The 27,323-nt window shown below is 37.7% G+C and overlaps 2 protein-coding genes across 10 annotated transcripts in view; both read left to right on the top strand.

Annotated features, from left to right (window-relative positions):
• RABGAP1L (RAB GTPase activating protein 1 like) overlaps positions 1 to 27,323 on the top strand; it is a 483,894-nt gene that overhangs the window by 156,862 nt on the left and 299,709 nt on the right. The window contains exon 15 of one of the 9 annotated variants that reach the window (XR_010917038.1): positions 5,580 to 5,624. The exons of 6 other annotated variants lie outside the window; for them this stretch is intronic. Coding sequence is in view for 2 of the 3 variants with exons in the window: in XM_067532383.1 (XP_067388484.1) it covers positions 6,776 to 6,811 (36 nt within the window). In the remaining variant the exon portion in view is untranslated. Of the gene's footprint in view, positions 1 to 5,579; positions 5,626 to 6,775; positions 6,916 to 27,323 lie in introns of those variants that run through there. 2 more of the 9 variants (XM_067532383.1, XM_067532384.1) reach the window with 2 other exon arrangements.
• Positions 21,321 to 24,659, top strand: GPR52 (G protein-coupled receptor 52). Its single transcript, XM_067532444.1, has one exon. The coding sequence runs from the start codon at positions 21,417 to 21,419 to the stop codon at positions 22,500 to 22,502; it is 1,086 nt and encodes a 361-aa protein (XP_067388545.1). The 5' UTR covers positions 21,321 to 21,416; the 3' UTR covers positions 22,503 to 24,659.

Raw genomic sequence — 27,323 nt, 5'->3', positions numbered from 1 at the left:
GGGGACGATAGGGCTTTTCCCTTCATTGAATCTCATTTTAGGGAATGTCAGAGACCTTCCTCATTTACAATATTTTGGTAGTGGGATGGTATTTGAAACTTCCTGCAAGTCTCCTATCAGCCTTTTCCCCATTTCTTTCTCCATGAGCCCTAAGGTGGGTTTCTGAGTGGGAGAGAACTGTGCTCTCTCACCATTATTGAGACCAGGCTAGCGGGTTGGCACCTGCTCTCTTTCTGACTTCTACCAGCCTCTGGTGCTCAGCAGCTACCCCTTGCAGGCTCTGGGAGAAAGTATAGCTCCCTGCTGTGGCCTAGTGACTAGACACTAGATTTCTTTTAGAAAATGGAACCAGTGTATGGCTTGAGATTTTAGCTTGGATTGATAGCACCGAGGAAAAGATTTAAAGTTAACTGTCAAGTTTTGTGCAGCTCCATATGTGACAGTTAAGCAAATTCTCTATTGAAAAAGTTTGCAAATAGCCACAAACCTCAGCTTAAAACAGATGTGTGGCTCTGATGCTGGTGAAGAGTGTAGGCTCAGTGGCTCTGTTTATTCAATATTCATAAGCTCTGACACAGGGGCATAAGAAGTTTCCTCTAGGGGTAACGAGTCGTTCAGTCTTCATGACCCCATTCAGTTTTTGGGCTTTTCTGCTGAGTCTTAATGCCAAATATGGTGATGAATTTGTGATGAAGGAGCTGGATCTGAGACCCACCAAACTCATTTCCTATTGGCGCCAGCGAGTATCCATTAGATAGCAACAGCTTTTAGTTTTTACTGACGTAGGCTGGATTCAGGCTAGTGACCTATAGATAGAAGGTCCTCTAGCTTTTAATAATTCCCTGAAGCATCAAGTCCCAAATGCTAGGTATAGTTTCTGGAAAAATAAGTTTAATAAATTAAGTTCTGGAACTTTGGGAGCTGACACTTTGCCTTTTCTCTCTGTCTGGATACAGAGGCAAAATCTTCCCCACACTGCTCCATCATAGTCAAATATATTCTGTAATTAAAGCTGTTCTTAAAGGAACAGCTCCTATTGATCAAAATACAAATAATAATAGAGCAATAAAACAAACATTAACAGTCATCCAAATTCACTTCTAAGTACAATATTTTGCAATATAAAAGTGTATCAAAAACCACAGTTATTCCAGGATATTCAGTAACATAAGAAGTAATTCCATATATTTAACTCTTTCATTCGTAAGTTGACACAATACTGCATTATTGGTTATTAGGATACAGTTCCTGGCTCTGGGATCAGTGTGTGGCCTACTAGCTAGAGACAGCATATCAAAGTACATAATATGGCACATTTCTTCTGAAGGTTAGTATGGCAAAGTGAATGAGATTTGGGTCTGTCATATCAGAGACCTGGATTCTATTCCTATCGCTGTGTGAATTGATCTTATACAACTTTCAGTTATCTTTAAAATAGGTGAATGATAATTGCCTCTCCCCTAAAGTTGGGTGATGAAGCCTGGGCTATGAAGTGTGCAGAAGTATTAACAACAGTCACTGGAGAAGCTGGGATTTGAATTTATGGTCTCTTGGTTTGCAGTTTTGTACACATTCCCTAAGGTATCAGGGCATTTTGTAGTGGATGGTTAGAGTCACTGTCTCTCCTTCCTCTTCTCACACACATATTTGAATGATAGCTCTGCAAGATGCTTGACACTCCGCAGGTCTGTTTAAAAACCCCAGGGCAGTCCAGGCCAAACTGGGAGAGATAGCAAGAAGGGTAAATAAAATACCTATTGGTTTCTTCCTTACTCTAGATATTTAACGATATGTTTTATGCTCTGAGCGTGAACACATCGCTGTTCATACAGCAATTAGAATGAAAAAAGTATTAAAAGTATGTGTTTTCTATATCACGTTGTAAAAGTATCTGCTAATGTTTCTGAAGGCAGGAATTAGCTGTTCTTAAGTACTCCCCATTGTGGGCAGTTGTATGTAATTTGTGTTCAGTTTATATATAAGCACCTAACTGCTACAGCCAAAGGAACTCCACAAAATATAAAGAATTATTGCAGATGTACACTGTTGACAGGTCACTAATTTCTAAAGAGAAAATAAATCCCAAAAATGAACCTCCTGTGATTATTAGTGTCTCCTTTCAAAGTGATTGCACTGTGACTCCTTTCTAAACACCCCCACCTTCAAACAAAGGGTTGTGTAATTGCCAGTCAGGACATCGAATGACTAAAGGACGAGATTTGTTTCAAGGTGAGAGAGACAGAGCTAGCACTAACCTTTCTACATGACTGTGTGTGGAACAACTGCCAGGAGACTTGTGCCTTTAGGGGAAGTAGAGACTTAGTCCCATATAGTGTATTCTAGTAGTTTTCCATTCTGGAAACCTAATGTCTGGCATCACTGAAATTCAGAGAATTTAGATTTAGCATTTACTTCTGCTTTTAGGGCTAATTCACTTCTGCCCTTAACACACTGATGGTAAAGGAAATGTAAACCTTACTCATTAAGGCAAATTTTGGCCAACCTCAACCTGGCTTATGAAACTTCAAACACATTTGTGCATGTAGATCAGGTGGTTGAAGGCTGACCTACCATATTTGCATATGACAGTGCAGATTTGCATGCCCAAATGCAGTAAAGATTGAATGTTTGGTTTATGTTTACTCATCTGTGCTTCTGCCTATCATTTGGGTTTATTCATTTTTAGAATTGTCGTGTGTGTGTGAAGTAAAGTGGTATAGCAACTTTCTCCTGGTTCCAATTGTATGAATCTGAAAGATGCATTCAGCCAGGTGAAGGGCAGTAACTCTGTAGAAATGCCCTGCCTGTAATTGCACAGATATTATAAGATTAAAAACAAGTATAAAGGTCAGCTTTTAAAACGTGTAGTGTAAATTGTTGTGTTACATACAAGTTAAGATCCTTTTGTATCTCAAATGCTGTGTGTTATACACAAGGTAAGATCAATTTGTGTCAAATGTTGAAACTGTTTCTTTGAAAAAAAACTCAAAAAATTCTGTAGTTTATTAGTTTATACTGCTCTATATACTCTCATTGTTTCTCAACCTGGGGGGTTGCAATTTATTGGTATCCAGAGGCATTGTTACACAAAGGATTTTATGGAAGTCAAAGATCTTGGATTTATGGGTAGACTGCTTAGCTATCATAGCATCCCAAATCCATATCTGCATCTCAAGACAAGAGATATGACTCTTTGTCAGCCTATCTCCTCTCCCCACTTCAGAGAGTATGTCTTCACTGCAGGGTTAGCCTGGGTTAGCTTAGTACAGGTGTGAGTAGCCCCACTACAAAGCCATAACTAAGTTACTGCATCCTGACTGTTGCTGGACTCCACTGGGTGTGTTGCTAGGATTTCTGGAGGCATATCTCATGGTTATTTGTGCTGCAGTAAGCTGAACCACTCCCGTAAATTGTGGGAGACTATGTCTGGTCCTGATGGGTACATGGGGAGGAATTGTGGGAAAGGCATTGGAGGACTGTTAGCAGTTGGAGTGGTTTAACCTGCATCCACACTGCAAAGTGTGTGGGATACTAGCCTGAGTGAAAGTGGAACCTGATCTCTAACTCATGTTCCCAGCAGTGCCAGCTAGCCCTGGTTGAAAGCGCCACCAAACCTGCATAAGAGGTTTTTGTGTATGGATGTGAGTGGGTTAGAGAAAACACCCTGGCAAGAGCTTGGGCTAATGATACAGTGAAGATGTATCGTAAGACACATGCTCCCTTTGGTTTTGGCCCCCAATATTGTTATAGCTGGAGTGCTAGCAACAGCTACAGTATCAGGTTGCCAAAGTATTTTCATTTATAAATAATTTTCAGTGACAGCTAACTTTCCAAAATTTCACTCATAATGCTGAAATTTTCTGTTCCTAGTTTCTACTCAAATGCAGGGTTTCAGTTTGAGCAAAAATGATTTTCCTATTTAAATAAAAAAATAATAAAAATCATTGCAGTCTTTTTAAAAATAGAGATACAGCCAAACTAATTAGAAAATTTAAATTTTAAAAAGTGAGCTCTTACAGAGATGAGGCTTTGAATGTTTTGGTCAAAGATTGGATAGGATTTGGCTGAGTTGTGAGGCTTTGAAAGTTGTACATTGAGCATGTCTGTTAAATTTTTAACAAAAGTGGTAATTTAATAATCATCTGATGGTGTTTAGGGAAAAGGGTAGGCTGTGCTAAACTGACGTGCACAGCAAATTTAGCTTCATAGTAAATGTGTACATAGCTAGGATCCCTAAAAATGTGTTATATATATTAGAAATTTAAATACATTGTGATATTTGAGAAAAATTGTGATCCATTAATTAGTCTGTCTCCTAATTTATAAGAGTTAACTTTGGGAAGGCAACCTTAATTTTTATGTTTCCTGATTGATTGCATAACTTTTAACATAGTTTCTTAATGCAATTTTTAAAATGTCATTTGTTCGCACCACTACAATGAATGCCATAAATATTATTTATCCCTAACTTCTAATAAACTGTTGTAGTTCCCTGGCCTAGCTAAAGCTGCAGGAGTACAAGAGAAGTAACAAAATAAGAATCTTTACCAGCCGAGCATGAGATGTCTGAATGACCAATTTATTATTTTCCATTCACTTGTACTTTCCTCACATTCTATTACCCTGAAGAGTTTTAGAAAAGTTACACTGTAATTCTGATCTCTAAAAGTAGATTCATAAAAGCAAAAGAACTTGTATCTGAAAGCTCTTCTGAAAATTGAGTCATAGATGTTACATTTTAAGGCAGCTGAAGGTTTGATTATTCTACTCTTGACTGCTTTTAAATTTCCAGTTGCCATAACAACTTTGATATTTCTTTATTTTTAGCACATCAGTTGCCATAACAATAAAATATAGCTTTTGAATGTAACCTTTTATTCTCATTTTTTTGTCCTTTTTATTTTACAGAGAAACTTTTTCTGGGGGGAAAATGTTTAAATGTGTAGCAAATTTCCCCCCATAATATGAACACTTTAGTTAGAATATAATGTTGCCCATGTGAATGTTTTCATATACTTTTAAAGGGTTTTCACAACTTTTAATGGGTTTTCACAGCCTTTGAAGGCTGATCTTTTATTTCTATTAATTTTAATTGAGTTTGTGCACAGATGTCTTAGGAAAATCAATGGATATACCTTCATCGAACTTTCTCTTGGGTAGAAAATTAATTAGTGCTGGAATTTTGTTTCATGTTAAATACATTTTGTTCTTGAGTTTAATTCTTCTAAATTCAAACAAAATCTAGCTTTCCCCAACATGTTTTTTTATAGTGAATGATTATTTTTCAAGAATAACAGATATCTGCTACAGGAGGAAGCCTGATTTTTTTCTTTTTTGCTGTTGAAAGCTTATCCCTCTTTTCTTCTGATGTTGTTATTTGCATTTTGAATTCTCTAAAAGTTGCCTTAGAGATTTGTCTTTCAAGTTTTTTGTTGTTGACTGATTAAATCTGGCATTTAACATTCATATTTTTAAAAAATTATAGAAGGTTAGTAATACCATGCATATAGAAAGAACACAAAATAATGTCTGACACCATATTTGTACACATTAAAACCAATGCATTAATTGAATTTCAGGTTGCCAGTTGATGTCCCAAGAAGGAAGTTTTGGTGGAGTTGGGGATCATCTATTTAACCAACTTAATTTTTTTAATTTATGGTATTTCCAAAATAGGTGTTCTGATCTATTCTTTAATTATACCTGTCCATTTTGTGCTCATTAGAAGAATGGTGGAAAATTCTGGGCTCCATTTATGCTTGCCGTACAAAGTGGAGACATGTTGGGGAGAAGAAGGGGCACTGGAATTATTTTTGCAGTGCATGGAATTATTTGGACTGCGTAAAGCAAATTAACTTCAGAGGCCTTGTAGGGAGGAACCAGTAATGAAGCATTGGGACTAGCTTACAACAATGTAATAGGTAGACAGTGCTTCCATATTTCTGCTTATGCTCTTCCTTATGCTGCCCCACCCAGAATTCCTCACACATTCAGCTTAATTCTCTCTATCTCATCTGTCCGTGTATGTGAGTGCACTGGGGTAAGGACTTGCTGTGCCTTCCCAGACATGGTGGAAGGCCTATAATAAAACACATTATGCGTAGCTGCCAAGTTTTGTTATGCTCTGTGAGACGTTTTAGGGAACTGACTTACTTGTTTGAAAAAGTATGCTTATAATCATAAATTTTAGTTTTTTTAAAAATTGTGGTTTTATTGCTAGTGAAAGACATCAGGCTTGAAGTGATGGTCTCCGGATTTGTAGCTCAGTGTCTATTTTCTTAGGCTACAGGGTGTTTTGTGAGGCAATTCGTTCTTCTGCAAAAATGTGATAAATTGCACGACATGCAGGAACGCATGAAAAAAATTGCCAACTAAGCTAATGTCATGTGAGATGCAAGATACTTGGCATGTCCAAATGTAAGCTTTAGTGAACTCTCAAGTAGTCCCATTGGACTCAAGTAATCTCACCATGGAACAGAAATTAAGTGCTTAGTAAGCATTTGGTGTTTGTTTACAGAAATTAGTCAGAAAATATTCCCCAACATTTGCAGCAAATCTTGTCTTCTTATTTTAAAAGGGACATTATCAGATTAACTCTGACCCGAAATTTAGATTTTTAAAGAAAGTTTGACATGACCTAAAAATAAAAAAAAGTTTCAGCAAAATCTCCCAGTAGGATTTACAACTCTGCATTGTGCCAGTATATAAGATCTCAAAAGTGAAATGTACTGTATGTAAAAAGAAAACTGACCACTTCGTTTCTCTTGTCCAACAGAGACCAATGAAGAAAGTCTGTACACAAAGAGCATAAATACTGAAAACTAAATTCTTACAATTGTGTTTTAATTAACTAAGTTTGTTAGTAACTGAGCTAAGGAAACTTGTTTTTAACCAGCAGTTAAGCTAATCTTCTGTGTGCCAATAAAATATATATATGTTTAATTTATTTCTTTTGTGTGTGGAAAGGTGGGAGGATATTTATGGGAAAAGTGGCAGTTTCCTAAAACCAAGTAGAAATCGAAGACTTGTTCTCCAGCCCACATGATATTTACAATACGTATCACTTTATTTCTACAAAGGGTAAATTTTCCTTGTTATGCAATAAGGTTATACTAATGTTGAGACAAAAAAACCCCACATTTAATTATTGGACGCTAAAGATAATTAAACAGCAAATGTTAAAACGCATAAAGATCAACTGTAACGCTCTACTACTGTTTTTGATTGTTTTTCCAGATTGTTTTTTTAAGTTCAACTTAACTCTTTGAAGAAAATAGAAACATTTTGTCGAAGGGTCATCTTGTTAGCTGCACCCAGGCTCATTCCATGGCTCCCTCTCCACTGAGAACCACCACTGGAATCGCCTCACAAATCTGCTGTCCTTCCCTAAATCTCCCCTTAGCTTCTTTGCAGCAGTAAGCTACTGTTGGATCTTCCTCCATACACTGGTTATGCCCAGCCTATAGGTGCTCCAAGTAGCTCTTTCCTCTGCTTGGGAACAGGTGCCTCATATGTATCCCACTAGCCCTGGCTCATCATTACTTATAGGAGGAAAAGCAGGCACAGGTGGCAGTGGGCCTAAATGCACCTTAGCAGACTAGCTTACCTTGTGGCACTCTTCAACTTAATAGTTTTAATATTTTTATGCCCCATCTTCCCTAAATTCCCATCTTCTTCAGCTGGTTTGTGTGTGGGGACTCTGAGCAATGTGAATGTTGGAGGAGTTAGATAACTGGTAGGGGAACCTGGGCATTTTGTGTGGGAGGTATGGGGGTCAGTGCAGCATGGGGAAATGTTGGACCAGTGCAGGGAAGAGTGAGCTGGAAAAGGGAGCATCAGAGGGGAATGTTTGAGGGAGGGGGAAAGGGGGTGTCTTCAGCTCTGTTCCTCCAAAAGCTCCATTTCTGTCAGTCAGTGATAGGTAATGTATATGGTTCCCCTCACCATAGTGTCTGAGCACCTTACTATCTTTAATGTATGTATCCTCATAACAGCCCTGTGAAGAAGGGAAGTACTATTATCCCTATTTTTACAGATGGGGAACTGAGGCACAGAGACTGAGACTTGTCCAAAGTCGCCCAGCATGGAATTGAACCCAGGTCTCCCAAGTCCCAGGTTCTAACCACTGGGCTATCTTTCATCTCATGTCCCTCTCATCTGGCCCCCCTTCAAAAATGCCCCCACTGACTCCCTGCACTGTTTCTGCCATCGCTCTCAGCTTCTCAACTTTCTGGTCATGTGCTGATGCCTACTTCTCCTTGGGGAGAATGATTGGGACAGGGGAACCAGTCAGAGAGATGGGAGATGATGCAGAGACACTGAAGGGATCAACATGCAGCTGGAGCATTCTGTGGCTGGGATAATCATTACTGAGGAGGCAGTGGAGCAAGGACAGCTGTGCTATGGTAAATAGGGGGTGCTGATAATTTTTAAAAAGGAATTAAGAAAAATAAATACTCCAAAACTTCATTAATGCAGAATTAAGGCGGTGCAGTAGTATCTAGTGGCTTTCTAGAATGCAGAGAGTGGATAAATGTAAACCTTTGAAAATCAAGAAATACAATGTTAAGGTACACACCACTTCTGCATGAGGGCTAGGGGGAGAGAGGGGGAAGACCGGGTGGGCCAGGAGTATGGCTGGGGGGGTCTGGCTGGAGTAGGGATGAGGTAGCCCAGCTGGAGGATGTGTGATGAGAACACAGGGCTTGTCTCTATGTACAACTCGGTCTATATAACCAAGCAGGTATGTGACCTTCTAGTAAGCTGCTGCCTGTGATGTGTACACAGCAGCAGAAGTCACCAGACAGCAAGGAGCAACTTTTTACACCCTAAAGTTAGGGACTGTTGAGGAAAGAGACATCTGTCTTCTCTCATGTGCTTACATGCTGCTTCAGAGTTCCATGCAGTCTCTGCTATTCCATTTCCTTGGTGATGGTACGTATCAGATTTGTAATGTCCTGTACCAATACTCATTGGAATGCCTTCAGATTCTATAGATACAAAAGATCTCATTATCTGAAACAAGGCTTTCTAGTAGGCCAAAAATAGCAAATAAAGTGGTTAAGCAAGAAATGAGCTCCTTTGAGTTGTCTTGTGAAATTATGAATGTGGAAAGGTAACATGAGTAATAGTCTATAACAATCTACAGCGTGTAGCCATGCTGTGCAGTTGAAAGGTCAGTAATATCAACTGCAGTTCTCTGCCATGGTCTATGACTACTAGTTTCAAAGGCACCAGAAGTAGTAGTTCTATGCATTGGGTGGACTGAGCATGTCTTCTGATGCTCAATGTCTGAGTGCAGCCCTGACCACCAAGCATAACTAAGCAGTTCCTTTGTAACTCCTAAATGGTACACATCCAGGACTGTTTGTTGCAAGACTGCTGGGACAATCACCCAGGCTCCTCTCCATAAGAGATGTTGAGTAACACATGTCTTCACTGTGAGCTTGGCATGAATTTTGTAGAATGTACACTGTTTTCTTAAGGACTGGATCCATCCAAACCACATCTACAGCACATATCACCTTTCACAGTTCAGCATCTTGAAGTTTGATGTCAGCGGTCCACTGCATATATTTCAGTAAAAAGCATACAAAGTACCTGCTGTTTCTGCCTCCAAGGATGCCAACTCAGAAGAATTTCTCTAAAGAGCATCAACAAGTAAATTACGTCTTCCTTTGATATATACCAAATTGAAGTCATACTGCTGCAGCTGAATAATCCACCACTTCAACCTCACACTCAGCAGGTCAATAGCCTTAGGATAAAGTCCCAGAACAGGCAAAATGATTGGTTTCTAAAGTGAAATGTCTTCCCACAAAGTAGACCTTGAAGCATACAATAGCAAGAACTGTAGCTCAATCTAGAAATACCTCCCTTTCGTCAGGATGAGCCTATGAGACACAGATATAACCGTCCCTCCCACCTGGAGCAGAACTGCACCCAGACTCAATTGCATGCCTCAGTTTGAATCACTGTGGATCAAAATAAGCATATGATCTAATTCAACAGAAGGTTTAATGCAGGGTTTCAAAAGCCTGCTTTGCTTCTTTTGTCAAGACTAACTTTTCCTGGCCCTGGATTAAATTCCATAGTGGCATGGGAAGGGTACTAAAATGGCACAGAGCACATCCATCTATGTATTGAGGTAGGCCAATTAATTAATGTAAACTGCTACAATCCAGTGGGTAACAGTAGTAAAGCAACAGTTTGTAACCATTCAGGCACTGGCTTCACACCATCGGCTGACCTCTACAGCATCTTTTGCAAAACTGCACTTAACTGCATTCAATTTTATGCCAGCATGTTGGAGTCAGGTTAGCCCCTGTTCCAGAATGGCATTATGCTCAGAAATGGTTTTAACAAAGATGAGAATATCATTCAAATAGCAACAGACATCCTATATATCATGAAGGAGCTGAGAGACCACTATCTGAAATATCCCAGGAGCAGAGACTAAGCCAAAAGGGAATCATTGATAGCCGTATCTCTGAAATGGCATGCTAAAAGTCAATAACCACAAACTTTCAGCCAAAAGTATTTGCCAATAACCTTATCGGTAATCCAACACAAGAAAATCTGGGATCCACATATCCAGCAAGTCACTTCTTCAAAGGCTGGCAATTGAAACTGCTTGTGTCTCCTTTGAGTGTCCTAAAATCTACGAACAGTTGAATATCACCATTCTTCTTGTATACAATCACAGAGGGTGAGCTCCAATCCATAAGCCCTTCCCCCTCCCAAATGATACCATTGTCTTTTATGTGCTCAGATCTTGTCTACAAGTGCAGGAGGTACATGACATACAGGTGGTGCAAAGGGTATTAGCAGATTGCCAGGTTCATTGGGTGCTTTTAATTGCTAGTCATGTGTCGAGTAATGTACTTAGCAGTTCAGCTTTTATTTGGCACTTGAAAGTACTGTATATTGTATTTAATAGATAATTTATTTCATATGACTCCAGTATATTTCCATGTGCTGAGGCTGTGTATAACATTGTTAGCTGCACAGTGTATGGGTATGTTTTGGTATTTGGATTGCAAAAAGGGCAGTTTTAAATGGAATGCATGTTTTTAGACCTTAAATATGCTTTCACAGCCATTAAATAAACATTTGTCACATAACCAGAAGCAGTGGTTAAAGGAAAAGGCAATGCAAATAACAGTGCCCTTGATCAAGGTGCCTGGGGCAGTGGTAGTTAATGCCACTTTGTATATTTGCCAGTTTATTATTTTTTGCCTACCTTTTACTGTTAATATGAAGGCAGGCAGGTTAGTTTTAGTGGCAGTGTCCCTAGCCACATGACTCTGGCTGAGGACATATACATGATTTCTATTCTTTTCCCCTCCCTAAAGCAGTACCTTGAGATGGGTACCCAACTAAAGTAAGTCACGGATGGTTGTCTCCTTCGTGCTAGGTCACCTATTTCCCTGCTTTATATTCTCTTTGCACTCAATAGATGCTCGAACAATGTGTGCTTATCTAACTTGAGGCAGTAGTGCTGCTTTTGCTGCCAGATATTACAGCCACCTACTAAGTGATGCAAGAGAGCAGTATCCTTTGCACTTCTCCACAGCACCATGCTCGGGTAAATCATCCTTCAGTCAGTTTTCCACAGGGCTTTTAATTTTCATTGACTATTTTGATAGATATATGTGCAGCTCTGAATTGACTTTGTAGTTTGAATTCCACATGTCCTAGTGAGTTCTGGTACCAGTATAATCTCAAATGAATATGTAGTTATCTCCTATCAAGTACTTTTGTCAATATAAAATTCAAAAGTGTAGCCATTTAATCCTTGAGTTTCCAAACATTTTTTAAAGGAAAGCTGCAGTGATTAGTGCTAAGAACTTAGCTTAATATTTACTAATACAAATATATAAATGGAGTCTCTGTGTTGGTCATTAATACCAAGTTTTTAATCATTATAAAAGATGCATAGTATACAGGGACATAAAAGGACCAGACAGAGAACTTTCACAAATTCATGGCCAATTCCCTTCACTGATCCAGTTCTGAACAGTAAAGTGTAAATACAAACTAAAAGTGGGCAAATAAACCATAACATTAACAATTTAAAAGTTAAATTATATTAACGAACAGTCTTCACATTAGAAATAACAAATAATAGCTTCCCTTTTGGCTGCCTTAAGTTGATTGCAATGGAATGTTACACAGCTGGGCAGGTCTGCAGGGGCTGGAAATGCATTAAGCAGGATCTCACCAATTGAGAGGCACTACTATGAATTACAGTTAATATGAGGAAGTTAAATTTTTCTGGTTTTTAACAGATGTGGAAGTACAGGTTTAATTTATATTAAAGGAAGTTTTTCAAAATAATTACTAGCTTTCAGTATTTCCTATCCAAGCCTGGGATAAGGAGAGCTACTCCTTGTTCATCCTCTACAGTAGCCTACTTACAAGGCCAGCCTTACGGGTGGGCAACATGGGCCAACACGGGTGGGCAAACCTGTGTTTCCCTACTCAATTGGGTCAATGTCCCCATTCCACAAGCACCTCTTCAGCGACACCAGTGGTCCTCCTTCCACCCTCCTCCACAAATGACTGAAAAATAGTCATGTGACCCAAATCCCACAATTCTTTGCAGCCTCACAGGATTGTGGGATATGGTACATTGAGAGGTGGGTCTCTAAGAGCTGTTCTTAAGGTCACGGAAGAAAAAAGATTGAGAACCACTGGTCTAAGGAACAGGGTGAAGGATGAATCAGGCCTCAAATGGCAATATTTCACATGCTGGACTCTGTAAAAGGTAATTTAGCTCTTTGATAATTCACCAGTTTCTTTATCACGTGCTCTTATGCATTTACTCCTGATCAGTCTTTAGGGGACATATAATGCATTTGTACATGCATAAGTACATTACATTTCACAAACTAGGGTACTGCATTCTCAGGATTGGGTCCCTATATAACTTGTGTACCTTAGAGCTGTTGGAGGCAGGCTACTAAATATGTAACCACAGGGGTTTCTCTTATGGTGGGTGTAGGAGGAGGGATTCATAGGGCATCCTGGAACTGATAATACTGGCCTTGGGACTCCACTGTAACATCTAAAAATTAAAACCAACTGGATGGGTGATAATTTCTCCCTATCTTCTTCCCCTCTATATATTTGCTTGAACTGGGGCTGCAGCCACTCTCATAGCACAGGGTTTCCTCCCATATATTAATTTTTATATGGTGGTGGTTATATTTGTCAGGCTTTTTATAAGGCACAATGGTCTAGCAAATAATTTAGATATTTCAAAGTTAAAACAAGCTGAAAACAATTCTGATGGTCCCTAAGCATGTACCCTTAACTCCTTCACTGCCATCCCTGTGTTTGGGCTTGTGATTGGGATAAAATGCATGGCATAAAAGGGGAGAGAGCACCCACTGCCTGAGAGTGTATCCCATCTGTTGTTATCAAAAATCTGATCAGCTTTTTTCCATTTGTTTTCTGGTCAGTTCCTAAATTCTCAAAAGCTTGCTCAGGCACAGATTTGAGAATCCAGCAATTGTTCGATTAGCTCTGTCTGCCTAGATGATTCATCTTATTGTCTTTCCCTGGGTGATCAATTCTGCACGGTTCCCTGCAGGTCTGATTACTTCCACCATGGTAACAACCATAGTGGAAATAACTTTTTTAGTGCCAGCAGGCCGAGTGAATGCAGGATGACAGCATGGGGAGGGAGGTACTTGACATGGAAAAGAGAATTGATGCTAGCAGCTGTCAGGTGAGGTGATTTGAGTGCAGCCTGGAAGAAGGAAAGAGACTAGGGGGCTGAATTTGAGACTACAGGTGGGAAGAGGGACACACAATTTGTATTTACTTAAATATAAAAGTGGAGGAGAACTAAGGAGGCAGCAGGGCTACTTTTGCAGCTGAGAACAGGAAAGATTGCAGGTGAGGGGCAGAAATGAGGAGAGCAGAAGGGAAAGACAGTAATGGATTGCGGAACAGCAGTAATGGAAGGGATGGAAAACAGTGAGATCAGGGGAAGAGAAATGTAAAATAAGATGAAAAAGTACAGGAAAATATTTAGAACTGAAAGGGAAATAGACAGTTGGGATGAAAGGAGAATCAAGGTAAACAAACTCAGGAGGAAAAATATCTAGAGTAGAAAAGAAAAAAAAGGATGGAATTAGATAGAAATTAAGTAAACTATTTAGAAGTTAAATATTTTAGAAAAAATATGGAATATTTTTGTCCCTTTGGCCTGAGCAAGTAGCCACTATTTTGGGCCTCATAGAGTTGTTTCTGTTAGGAGAAGATGGTGATGCAATTCAGATATTTCTTTGGTGCAATCCTGTTTATTTTCAATGAATGTACACAAACTCCTATTTCCCTGGGCAAAGTTAAAAAACAAAACAAAAAACCAGCAGAGAGTTTCCTGGCTCACAATTTCCAAGTCTACCTCTCCAGTGATTTTTGTGTTCAAGAAGCTGTGTGGGGGGAAACCCCTGTTTATCTCCCTGGGATAGTTTTGCTTAGGCCTTGCCAGGTGGTCTCTTGCCTTGGGTGGTAGATTCTGTTGTTTTCAGCCATTTTACTATATAAGGGGCATTTTATTATTCTATCCATTTAGCGTGAAAGAAGGTGTTTAGAAGGTTCCTGTAGTTTGAACCAGATCTGTGATTGTCTGTAGATCAAACACCTGCTTGATGGCAGCCATTAACACCTTTTAGCATACTGCTGTGTATAAAGGGAAAGTAATAAAACGGAACAAAAAATGAAGACAAATGTTTAAAAAATAATTATGGGCTAGATTGTCTCCTAATGATCTACATATGAAGATCCTTTTTGTGTGTGTCTTTCCCCTTGCCCATGCAGAAATGGAGTTTCCTCATACCCTGCAAACTTCATGGGTTTGGCAGGGTTGGCTGGTTTCTGCTTAATTTCTCCTCCCCTCCCCCCATTCCCCAACATCTAAGAAGATAGCATAAATTACCTTAGACAGTTTGTTGTAACTTGCACTATTTCCCGCTCAGCTGTTTGAGAAAATCCATAATGAATCGGGCTCTAGGAGCAGCTGAGGTCTGGGGAGCAACTGGCAGCTTGCCACTTGGCTTCTTGTTATGGGAAAGAGAGTAAAGTCTGACTACTCCCTGAGTGGACTTCAAACTCCCCTAGTTTTGTAAGATAATTCTCACACGAAGAAGAAGGGCAACTTTTAATTAATCCAATTACTTAATCGTTTTTATTATAATTCATGAAACAGTATAATTTTACACACTGAAGAGGGGTCAACATATGTTGACATTGTTTCCACACTGTGTTACATGCTGGCTGGTTAGTATCCTCCTGGACTTCTTGTACAACTTCCAAAATGTGAGGGCAGGGTTGCTTCTTATATGTGTAGGACTCTTTCTGAGCACAGTAGAAAGACCTGAAGTTTCCAAAATCTGCTGGACTAGATCTAATGAATGAGGTGGTTCTTAGTCACAACTTCTGTTTTAGTGATGCATCTCTGCAGGAAGCCCAGTTTGATTATGCACATTAGGGCTTCAAAGTATGAGCTTCAACATTCAAAATTATTATGTAGAGGTCTCCACACCATTCTTTTTATGTGACAAATCTGAGGAGCTGTCCCAGATTGAGGTGCAAGATGGGTGAGGAGATTTTAGAACAAACTGATCAATTAAACAGTAATAAGCCATCAGATGGTATTTACCTAATATGAAACTGCAGATTTACTAACTGTGATATGTAAACTATCACTTAAATCAGCCTTTGTACCAGATGACTGCGGGATAGCTAATGTAATGCTGATTTTTAAAAAAGACTCCAGAGGTGATCCTGGCAATTACAGCCTGTTAAGCCTGCCCTTCAGTACCAGGCAAATGAGTTGCAACTATAGTAAAAACAAAATTATCCCCCACAGAGATAAACATGATATGTTTGATCAGAGTCAACATGGCTTTTATAAAGGGAAATCGTGCTTCACCAATCAATTAGAATTCTCAGAGGGTGTCAACAAGCATGTAGAAAAGAATGGTCTAGTGGATATAGTGTACTTGGACTTTCAGAAAGCCTTCAGAAGTCCCTCACCAAAGGCTTTTAAGGGAACTAAGCAATCATGAGGTAAGAGGGAAGGTCCTTTTATGGATTAAAAAACAGGAAATAAAGGGTAGGAATAAATTATCAGTTTTCACTATGAAGAGAAGTAAAGAGCGAGGTCCCCCAAGGATCTGTACTGGGACCTGTGCTGTTCAACATATTCATAAATGATCTGGAAAAAGAGGTGAATACTGAGGAGTAATTTTGTATCATCTGCAAATTTTCTACAAGATATTTAAGTCCAAAGTCTTAAGATTGCGAAGAGCTAGAAAGGGATCTCACTAAACTGGGTGACTGGGCAAAAGAATGGCGGATGAAATTCAGTGTTGTTAAATGCAAAGTAATGCAGATGGGAAAAATAATACCAACTATACATACAATATGATGGGGTCTAAATTAACTGTTACCACTCAAGAAAGAGGTCTTAGTCATTGTGAATAGTTCTCTGAAAATGTCCAGAAGCAGGAAAAAAAAAAAAAACCAAACAAACAATGTGAGGAACCATTAGGAAAGGGAAAGATGATAAAACAAAAAACATCATAATGCCACTATATAAATCCCTGTTATGCCCATATCTTGAATGTTGCAAGCAGTTCTGGTCACCCCATCTCTAAAATAAAATGAAGATTAGAATTGGAAAAGGTGCAGAGAAGGGCAAGGAAGATGATTAGGATATGAAACAGTTTCCATATGAAGATAAATTAAAAAGACATTGTTCAACTTAGAATAGAGATGGCTGGGGCGGGGGAGATGTGATAGAGGTCTATAACATCATGAATGGTATAGAGAAAGTGATTAGGGATGTGTTGTTTATCCCTTCTCTTAACAAAGAGGTCACCCAATGAAATGAATAGGCAGCAGGTTTAAAACAAATATGAGGACGTACGTGTCTTTCCTCCCTGCCCCTCCCCCCCACCACACACACACACAGACAGTCAACCTGTGGAACTCGTTGCAGGGTGATGTTGTGAAGGACAAAAATATGACTTGGTTCAAAAAAGAATTAGATAAATGCATGGCGGATAGGTCAATCAGTGGCTATTAACCAGTATTGTCAGGCACACAACCCAGTGTTCTGAGTGTCCCTAAACCTCCAACTACCAGAAACTGGGATTAGATGACAAGGGATGAAAATTGTCCAGTTCATTCATTCCCTCTCCCTCTGAAGCACCTGGCACTGGCCACTGTCAGAGATGTGACACTTGACTAGATGGACCATTGGTCTGACTCAGTATGGGCGTTCTTATTTAGAAATCATAAATTTTAAAACTGTTGCCATGTAAACTTTAATTTTTTAATTTACCTTTCTATGGTTCACTTAATCTTAAATTTAACTGCTGTTAAATTTTAAATATCTAGTTTTCAGTGGTTTAAAAGGTGTAAAAGAGCTCTTCACTTTTAGCCTGGCTCATGTCTGGAGTCCAGCAGAAGGAAGGGAGGAGTTGGAATGTCTCATCCACTTTTCCTCTCCCAAACCTTCTCACCCCCGTCATTTTTTGCAAGCAAGTGGGAAAGGAGGGCAATCAAAATTCCTTTCCTTTGCTCCCCTTGTGATGCAGCTAGATGTTACTCAGACCTGAGCCTAAAGGCTCAATCTAGTCCTAAAGCATTTTGTTGCAGCCGTTTACAATTGCAAGTGATTGAAATATCTTTCATATTACACTAGGGTATTGCTTAATTATTTTTCTTAAATCCCTTGACTGGAGGAATACAGTATAAGTGCCAAATTACTACCAGTGTATTTGTAGTGATTTAGTTATGCTGCTTCAGTTCAGTATACAGTTCTGATTCCTAGAGATTTGTCATTCAGCCTTGAAAATTTGCTCCAGGCTAAATTTGAAATACAAGGTGTTAACCCAGGAGCAACTTTTGCCAAATTTGGTCTGTGGTTTGATGTAGCAGAACTACAAGAATTAATAGTTAGAAACTTAAATTATTCTATTTTATTCACCCTCAAAAACAAAACTTGATGACAAATGTGTTTTGCTAGTTCTTAGTCCAAAATAAGTATTGATGTATGGTTGGGTATTTACAGACCTAAATATATTGAATGTTTCAATTTAATGTTAAAAAATGTGGCTACTGATGTAATCATTGTAGTTTATACTCATTTTGTATCATGGAATCACAAAACACAAATATATTTAATGGATCCATAATCAGAAAAGGAATAATATCATGAATATTTATTGGTATTATGTAAATCAGTGAATTGAGTTAAAAAATCTGCAGTCTGAAATGTACCAAACTACTATAGGTATATATTCAGAGACTTTAACACATCAGTGGTCAATTACATTGTCTCAGACTTACCCATTGAAAGAAATTTTTTCTGACCAAAAATCTTTTTTTAATAACTTCCTAAATATATAGTTAGAAATTTGGAAATATTTTAGGGACTTATTTTCATTTACCCCTTTAAAAACTATTGGTAAGTCCCTGCATTTTTTACATTAAACTACAACAAATGATTGATGTTAAATCACTTTAACATTTAGAAGTAATAGATGTCAGATTCATTCTCAAAGAATACAAGAAAATAACTTGCTCAACATTGTAGTTAAGTATTGCAGTAGATAATACAGTATACTTCATAAATATACTGTTCTGAGACCTCTATATATCTAGAGATAATAGAGTGAGTTAATCAGGTAGTTTCAGCCTTAATTTTAAATGTCTTTGCATTTGTGTATTTATTTTGGATTTTAAACTTTGCTTAAATGTATTTTTTATGATTTTATAGTTATATTAACCTGTCTACATTTGTCTTGATTAAATTGTTCAGTAACTTGAATTGATAAGAGGGTAGAATGTGATTTTAAACTTCTATTGATCCAAATAGAACAGCATGTTTTTTATTTTAAAACAATCAGTTTGACTTTATGAAGGTTAGCACTTATTTGTTTAATAATTAATAGGTCTTTCCTGCCAGTAAGGATTAGATTACTGCTGACTTGCTTTTGCTGGTGATTGTTATAGTAATATTATGATAGTTTCTATGTGGTATGCAAAGGTACCTCTATGAATAATTTCATGTTTTGCTAATCTGCAGGATATAACCCTGTGGAAGTACTAGAAGGAAAGCCTCTTTCAGAAGTTTCTAAATGCCATTAATATATTATAGGGAATGGTCAATTCCATTGTCTTCATTTGTCATTCTTATTTGCAGCTTGCTGTGTAAGCCTGCATTGTGCCTGGCAACTGTTACCTAGTGACAATTTCAGCTGCTTTAGCCATTGGCTGTACTGTTGATTGGGGCAGAAGGACCGAGTCACCTTTCTGATGGTGAGTTCTTCTGCATCAGCTAAGGATAAAGAGGAGGAGCAGGCTCAGGTGCAAGCAATAATTTCAAGAGAGAATGTGAGAAATAGCGACAGCATCCTTGTAACTGTCTCACGGTAAATCGGACTTCTATATCAAGCAGTTCACCATAAAAGCTGATAAGAATGAATGTAGGTGAGAAACATTGGCTTATTGCTGTAGCAAGAGAATTAAAAAATAGTAGTAATTTTATAACAGATTAGATTACTTAGACAGAGGCAATGAACAACTGGCAGGTGTTTTGGGATGTAATAAAATAAAGAGCCTTCTGTACAGCATGCTGGTGCACATCGGAAAATTAACTTCAAAAGAATGCTTTCTATCGAACTACTGCATCAGAAGTGGAGAAAATGCTTCTTTTGTAGTGAACGAAATGCCTTCTGAAGGAGCAGCAAAGACTATCAAAAGCATCAGTGAGATGTCAGTACTTTTAAAGGGACTTTAAGCAAATGCTAATATAATACCTGAATGACCTTGGAAATCTTTTTATTTGGATTGATTCACTCTTGTCTGCATGTTCCTAATCTCAGGAATTCTAGGATTAAAGATATTTTTAGTATTTCTGCGGGCTTTTAAAAACAAGACTGTGTACACTTAGTAACCTAGCTAATGGTCCTTGCACTAATCAAGCATTTACTCAAAAATGAATACAGAAGAGGAGGGTTTCTTTTAATGTATGGCTGCTCGTAACTGCAAATACAATTAACAGGTATTGTCCAGCTATTAGAAGATCTGTTTTTGAAGCAGTGATTTATCATGCTAATCGTCTAATGAAAACAGAAAGGCTGTGGCAACCTAAATAATGAAGCTGAATGACAGAATAATGGAGTAAACAATGGCATCTTTTCTAGTCAAATCAGCATTTCATTAGCTTCACAGCAGAATGCCGATGGAAGTTTCTATTCTTATTTTATGGAGCTTGTGAAAGGATCCAGGTGTTGCTACAGAGGTGAGAATTATCATGGATATACCTATGAACTTCACTGTACTGATCCACTGTAGCAGATATGGCATTATTTCTGAAGAAAATTATTTTCAGTTATTGTTGCTGTAATTAAATACAAGAAGGATTTATTTGGTCTGTGAGGACCTTGGATTGTGCTGCTGACATTGATAATTGTACTGGACCATAACTGTTCAAAAGAGTCTTGAATACTGACTTAAAGCTCCAAAATTTATTCTTACATTTTTCTGATTTTTAAGTGATTACACATGACCTTCCTCACTGTATGGGTAGATGTATGTTTTCCTTCCAGGGAGTCAGAGACAAATCTGACTCTCCCCATACCTTTCTCCCTCCAAATAAAATTCATTATTCATACACAAACTATGGTGAGTCTATTGGAATTAACCTGAACAGAAATGTTTTCCTTACCTCTCTAATGAATAGGATAGATGAGGCAAAGATATCCTGAACGAAGCCAAAAGACACAGCATGATACGATGAACTTTTCCTTGGTTTTCTTGATATTCTGTAGTTTTAATTATTTAAATGAACATAAAATATTAATTTGTTTCTAATGATTGCTGATTCAGGAAACCTGTATTGTATTGAGTCATTTTCCCCACTTTATCAGTTGTATTTTTCTAGCTAATTCCAAAGAAACTGCCTTTCTCAGGAAAAAGTATCCACAGAATTTTTTGAGGCAGTTGACTTTTTCTTATTCCTTTTGTTTTGGTTTTTATTTTCATCTTCTGCAAATACAGTAAAAAGAACCTGTTTTCTTTAGGAGTGCCTTATGTTTGATAAAGATGGATCAAGAGCACTGGAGAAAACTGGTCAGTGGCCTTTTTTCCTCTTTCTGGCCTTTTTTTTTTTTTTTTTTTTTTCTTCCTTTCTTCAAAGTAAAGGTGTGTCAGAGTGTTGCACTGATGCTGAAGAGGCATCAATAGCTATGAGACTCTAACCTCCCTGATAGAAGTGTTGGCAGCGTCTACAAAGTGAGATCATGAGACTCTGAAGCAGAGTTTAGCTGATGTTAGGCAGGTCACCTGCTCACTGTAACTCTGATTGCAGTGTTCCCTAATCTCAAACCATGAACCACTCCAGATGGAATGAATGGAGGACTCTGAACATGAGCAGTAGCATTGTGAATGTGTCTGAGCATCTCTCCTGCCCACTAGGATTTGGCCACTACAATGCAGTCGACATCTGCATCCTTGAGACGGTCATTATTGTTTTGCTAACATTTTTAATTATTGCTGGTAATTTAACTGTAATATTCGTCTTTCACTGTGCTCCGATCTTACATCATTATACCACCAGCTATTTTATTCAGACCATGGCCTATGCTGATCTTTTTGTTGGAGTTAGCTGCCTGGTTCCTACATTATCATTGCTTCACTACTCTACAGGTGTCCATGAGTCCTTGACTTGTCAAGTTTTTGGATATATCATCTCTGTGCTGAAGAGTGTCTCCATGGCATGTCTTGCTTGCATCAGTGTGGACCGCTATCTTGCTATTACAAAACCTCTCTCTTATAATCAACTGGTCACGCCTTGTCGCTTGAGAATCTGTATAATTTTGATCTGGATATACTCTTGTCTGATCTTCTTGCCTTCCTTTTTTGGTTGGGGAAAACCTGGATACCACGGTGATATTTTTGAATGGTGTGCTACCTCCTGGCTCACAAATGCCTATTTTACTGGCTTTATTGTGTGCTTATTGTATGCTCCAGCTGCCTTTATTATCTGCTTCACATATTTCCATATCTTCAAAATTTGCCGGCAGCACACCAAAGAGATAAATGATCGGAGAGCTCGTTTTCCTAGCCATGAAGTGGATGCTGCTGGAGAGACAGGGCACAGCCCTGACCGCCGCTATGCCATGGTTTTATTTCGGATAACCAGTGTGTTTTACATGCTCTGGCTCCCCTATATCATATACTTTCTGCTGGAGAGCTCTAGGGTGCTGGAAAATCCAGCGTTTTCCTTCTTAACAACATGGCTTGCGATAAGCAATAGTTTCTGCAACTGTGTGATATATAGCCTCTCCAACAGTGTTTTCCGGCTGGGACTCCGGAGACTGTCGGAGACAATATGTTCATCTTGTATGTGTTTAAAAGACAAGGATGTACGAGAACCCAAACCTAGAAAACGGGCTAATTCCTGCTCCATTTAAAGAAAACTGCGACAACTAATGAAATGCAGTCTGACATTGCGTTTGGATAGTGTTTGATACATCTGGAAATTTGCCACAATAGAAATGTTTACTTGAATAATTCCTATGACGTGAGATGTGGGTTTGAAAGTTATTCGTAAGAAAGGAAAAGGTTGTTCTTAAAAGGCACTGAAAGGGTACATAAATTATTATGAATATGGGTTTTGTGAAATTGTGTGGTGGTATGTCAAATTTAACAGAAGATGAAAGAAATCAATATCTCGTATCTTCCGCAGGGCATGAAATAATTGGCACTTCAAAGCAGGTCCCCCTTTAGAATAAATTAGTGACTTATTACATTTTTTTTTCCTTGTAGAGAAATTGCCATATATCATAAATGTGGCAGGATATACAGTAGCCTTTGCATTAAAATACACTTTTTTAAACACAGTGAATGGCTGTCCATAAATGATATTGATAGAGGGTGCATAATAAATGTTGCAGTTTAACAATCAGCTGCACAATCTTTGCTTGTGTCTTGTACTATTTTCTGTTGTACAAATATCTGCTTAAGAACAGTTTAGACAAACACCTGTCAAGGATGATCTAGATAATGCTTGGTCCTGCCGTAAATGTAGGGAACTGGATTAGATGACCTTGTGAGGTCCCTTCCAGTCCTATGATTCTATAAAACTTCCCTCCACCCCAAAAAACCATATAAATTAAATAAACTGATGGGTATGCTTTTTAGATAAAGTTCAAGTTTTCTTTTTGCATTTCTGGTGCAAGTTCCAGAAAGCCTGCTTTTCCCCCCTCCATTTCCATTTTTTTCATGCTCTGCACCCTGGGTTCCATTTTTCAGAAGTGACTTAGTTAATGAGGGAGCCCATCAAATAAACTTAATTTCAAATAACTTCTTCCTTCAAAAAATTATGGCTATTTTTGACTAGTTAGATGATTGCATTCACCATATTCTACAGACTTTAACAAACTTTTGTTCTCTGGATCATGTTGAATTAGCACACAGTATTGATGTGGTGTCCTTTAGAAAGTACTAAAGCTTTTCCTTTAACAGTTACACAAATAATCCTAATGCAAATATGATAACCACACATGGCAGTGTAACATCACTGCTCTGTGAATTTAAAAATGATTTTTTATTGAAAAATAACTTTTTTGTGGGATCTGAATAGCTTAACTGTTGTAGCTGCCAATCCTTTGTGTGAACCTTGCTTGCACATATTGTATTTAAAAAAAAAAAAAAGAAAATGTAAAGTATGTGGTCTGTGCCTAATGTTTTCATAGCACATGGAGTAGGTCAATGCTATTTTAAGTCTGCAGGATTTTAAAAAAATAATTACTTGCTTTAAGAGAAATACTTCTGTGCAGTTGTTAAATAAATATTTATTAGAGGTGGGGAGACAATTTAGTATAAAGTACAGATAAGAGCCTCAGTATTGCCCTTTGTAATGAACTGCCTTTCAGGTTCACCACTTAAATAAAATGTTTAGCAAGGGCACTACATGTGTAATAAATTGCCTGGGGTTCAGATATAGTGTGGTGTGGCAGGCAGTGAAATATTTTAAATATTATTTTTGACCCAAAGTGTCATTTTCTCAGATAGTTTGTTTTGTTTTTTAAAAAGGCCTAATTATTGGTCCTCTTGACAGCTGCGCTATAGTTTCTTATTTTACCAAAATGCATATAATGAAATTGTGCCTATGACTTTTCATAGTGGAAGTCAACCATATTTGCACACCGGTGGTTTGACTACAGCAGTCCCTCTAAAAATAAAAATGTACGCATTATTTTATTGAGGTGGTTCTGAACCCCTGTGCATTTTTAAAACTGTAAGAAAGGTAAGAAAAAATAAAAAGAATAAAGTAGTATTATGTATATCAAAACCAGACTTGGCTTAAATTCCCTGATGTTATGCTGTGTTCTCTCTGAAAGTCCTAATGGGTGAGAACTAAGGAATTAGAACTAAAAAAAAACTTTAATTCTTGTTTTTTTGTTTTCCCTACATCATGTGTCTGTCATTGTCTCTTAATATTGTGTATTGGTGATAAAGGTTTAAGTGCCACTTGGAATTATCCTCTAGCTAAGCTTATTTGGGGTTGATAATTACCCAAGATTGATTCTCCAGATAAAAGTTGATAGGAATTCCTTGCTACCTTTTGTCTTCATCCTACATAGCTCATAGTTGTTCCATTCTAGATGGTTGAACCTATTCCTTCCCTGCTGAAGACAATAGATGGAATTTCTAAAAGTGCTTGGTTTAGTTCCATTTTTAAAAGAGTTTTAGGCATTTTGGAGCCTACACCTCATTGAAAGACAGGAAGATTTAGGCTTCTATGTATCCAGAATGGATAAAAATCTATTTTAAAAAAAATCAAAAAAAGACTTTATTTAAATTATTTTTTCTCTTTAAAAATAAACCTTTAAAATTAATTTTGAAATTGTGACAACCTTTGTTAAGGCTTAAACTTACTGTAATCTATTAAAATAATTTAAATAAAAGAAAAATGCTGCTTTAATTAGTCCTCCAAGTTTTAATGACTTAACGAATGCTGCTTTTTTAATGATATAAAGAATCAAGGAGAAAACATATCTAACTCTGCAGTCAACTCAAGCTTTATAAAATGTCACAATACCGCTTTAGTATCTATATTATTTTTAATCTTTGCAATGTAATGAATGATATTTACATTTACTTTCAGTTTCTGCTAAGCAGAAAAGTTTTTGCCTTAATTACTTTTGTTTTCAGTTTAGCTAGCAGATGAAGAAAGAATATTTTTTTCATTTGGATGAATTCATTCAAAATTGCAAAACCAACTGGGAGTTGAAAAAGCAGGAAAACTTGTTTTCATTCAATCTCTGAATAAAAACAAAGTATAAGAGAGAATTAGATCTACAAATTCTAAAAGTTGAAGGACATGGGGCCATATTTTCAAGAGTATTTAGATGCCTAAAGATGCAGATAGGGGCTTTGTGGAATTCTGAAAAGTTCCTAAGCAGGTTAGATACCTATTTGCATTGTTTAGGCTCCCAAATACCTTTTTTATTTACGGGTCACCATAGGCCATATTTCCAGTCCGTCAGTTCTCTAACAACAATTTATACTTCCTTTGTTCAATTATTCTGTTAGTCTTAAATGCAAAACCAGTTATGATAAACTTAGGTATCTAGCACATTTAAGGTAGTTTTATTTTACTGATAAACAATTTTTAAATGTTTTTCTTGTGCATTTTAAAATTAATTCCAATTGCTATCCAAATGTAACTCAACATAAATGCGGAGTAAGTAACTTAATCATCTAGTAAATAAAAAATGCATCATTAACTATTTTCTAACAAGAAAAAAATAAAAATTAAGAATATGAATAAATGAATGTAAAACTATATAATTGTTTAACTAAGTGTATAAATACAGGGTCTTCTGGATAGCAAAAAGTAATCAGTTTAATGTAAAGGTTATATTTGTAAATCAGTATGTTTTAATGGTTATACCTACCAATGAGAAAAAACCTTTCATTAGGAAAATAACTAAAGTATAAATGCAAAACAAGGTTAAAATCAGTCATTTCTTTCTGATTTAAATTAAAATTGGTGATTTAAGTGAATCCACCTAGTAGATACCTGAGTCATTTTTGAAAATGGGCTTGAGGTCCTTTTGAAAATTTTACCCAATAGATACTTCATAGATATCCCCAACTGTATCTGTAGTGTATGGAAACAAACTCAGGTCTTCAGGCTGCAGTTAGTTTTTCAAAACTCTACATGGTGACTCTTTGACCTTTTTTGGGAAGTGTTACCTGTTTATTGGCCTAACAGCAGTCTGTGCCCCCATATTCATAATTCAGTTTGTAGCAAAGCAGCCTATTGGAGGGGTGAAGAAGTAGTACACCAGCCTCCAATGAAAGAAGCTAATTTTTTAAGGTAAGGAAGGAAAAACTAGAGTACCTGTCACCAATTAACGTCTTTTTTATTTCTTCTAAATCTATTTGTTATGAGTTATTGTAACTGACAGTGTCTGATCCATAGGACAGCTATATAAGGGCTTGCAGGATTGGGACCAAAATAAGAAAATAATCTTTTCTTCAGATCAGTAGTACTACTTTTTTAACCAGTTTGTCTATCACTTACCATCATCTGAGCACACAAAACTTTGTGCTAGCAATGTGACTCATGCTTTCGAGGCTTTGGGTATATGATTATCATTATTTCCATGGCTGAGTAGCCTTCATATGCTCTGTGAGCCTCTAGGATGTCACAGCTGCAATAATTTCTCTTTATTCCAGAGAATTTCCTCTATCTGATTTCAGCTTTTGATGGCTGCCTAATCCTATCGAGTTCCCAGAAGCAGACTTGGACTCCACCCAGCTTAATTATTCTATATAAAAATAAAGTTAGGGGGTGTCCTGAGCCTGCTCAGCATATCCCAGATATGCAGGAAACGGTCAGTTATATGGGCAGCCAAGAAATAAATGAAAAAGCTCATTTATCTATGCTCCCTGGCTTGTCCCACCTATGTCACCCAGAGCAGCTCCATTACTCCAAGCTGCTCACTTGGATACTCTTCCCCTTCATATTCTCCTCTGACCTTCCTGGTCAACCCAGTCAACAAACCCTGTATTTGACCTACTGAAGTGTATGAAATCCAGAAAGCTGCATGACTTCTCTTCTAAATACAGCCATATGATCCCAATGTATGATTGCTTTCTTGAGGTTAGAATGAAACCTTTAAAAAAGAGAAAACAAATTGAAGGGATGCTTGTGTTCTGGAAAGATGCTTTCCTGTTATGCTATTAGAATTCCACTGCAGCAGTGACAAGGTGGGGAA

The sequence above is a fragment of the Emydura macquarii genome, unplaced genomic scaffold, assembly GCF_026122565.2.
Source record: "Emydura macquarii macquarii isolate MOO-44397 ecotype Brisbane River unplaced genomic scaffold, CSIRO-AGI_Emac_v2 contig_3287, whole genome shotgun sequence".
NCBI lineage: Eukaryota > Metazoa > Chordata > Testudines > Chelidae > Emydura > Emydura macquarii.
The sequence above is the reverse complement of the archived record's forward strand: the minus strand, read 5'-3'. Positions and strand labels throughout refer to the sequence as shown.

What these genes read in the sequence shown, in the direction of transcription:
- GPR52 (XM_067532444.1), top strand. Translation starts at nt 21,417, where the DNA reads ATGAACCACTCCAGATGGAATGAATGGAGGACTCTGAACATGAGCAGT.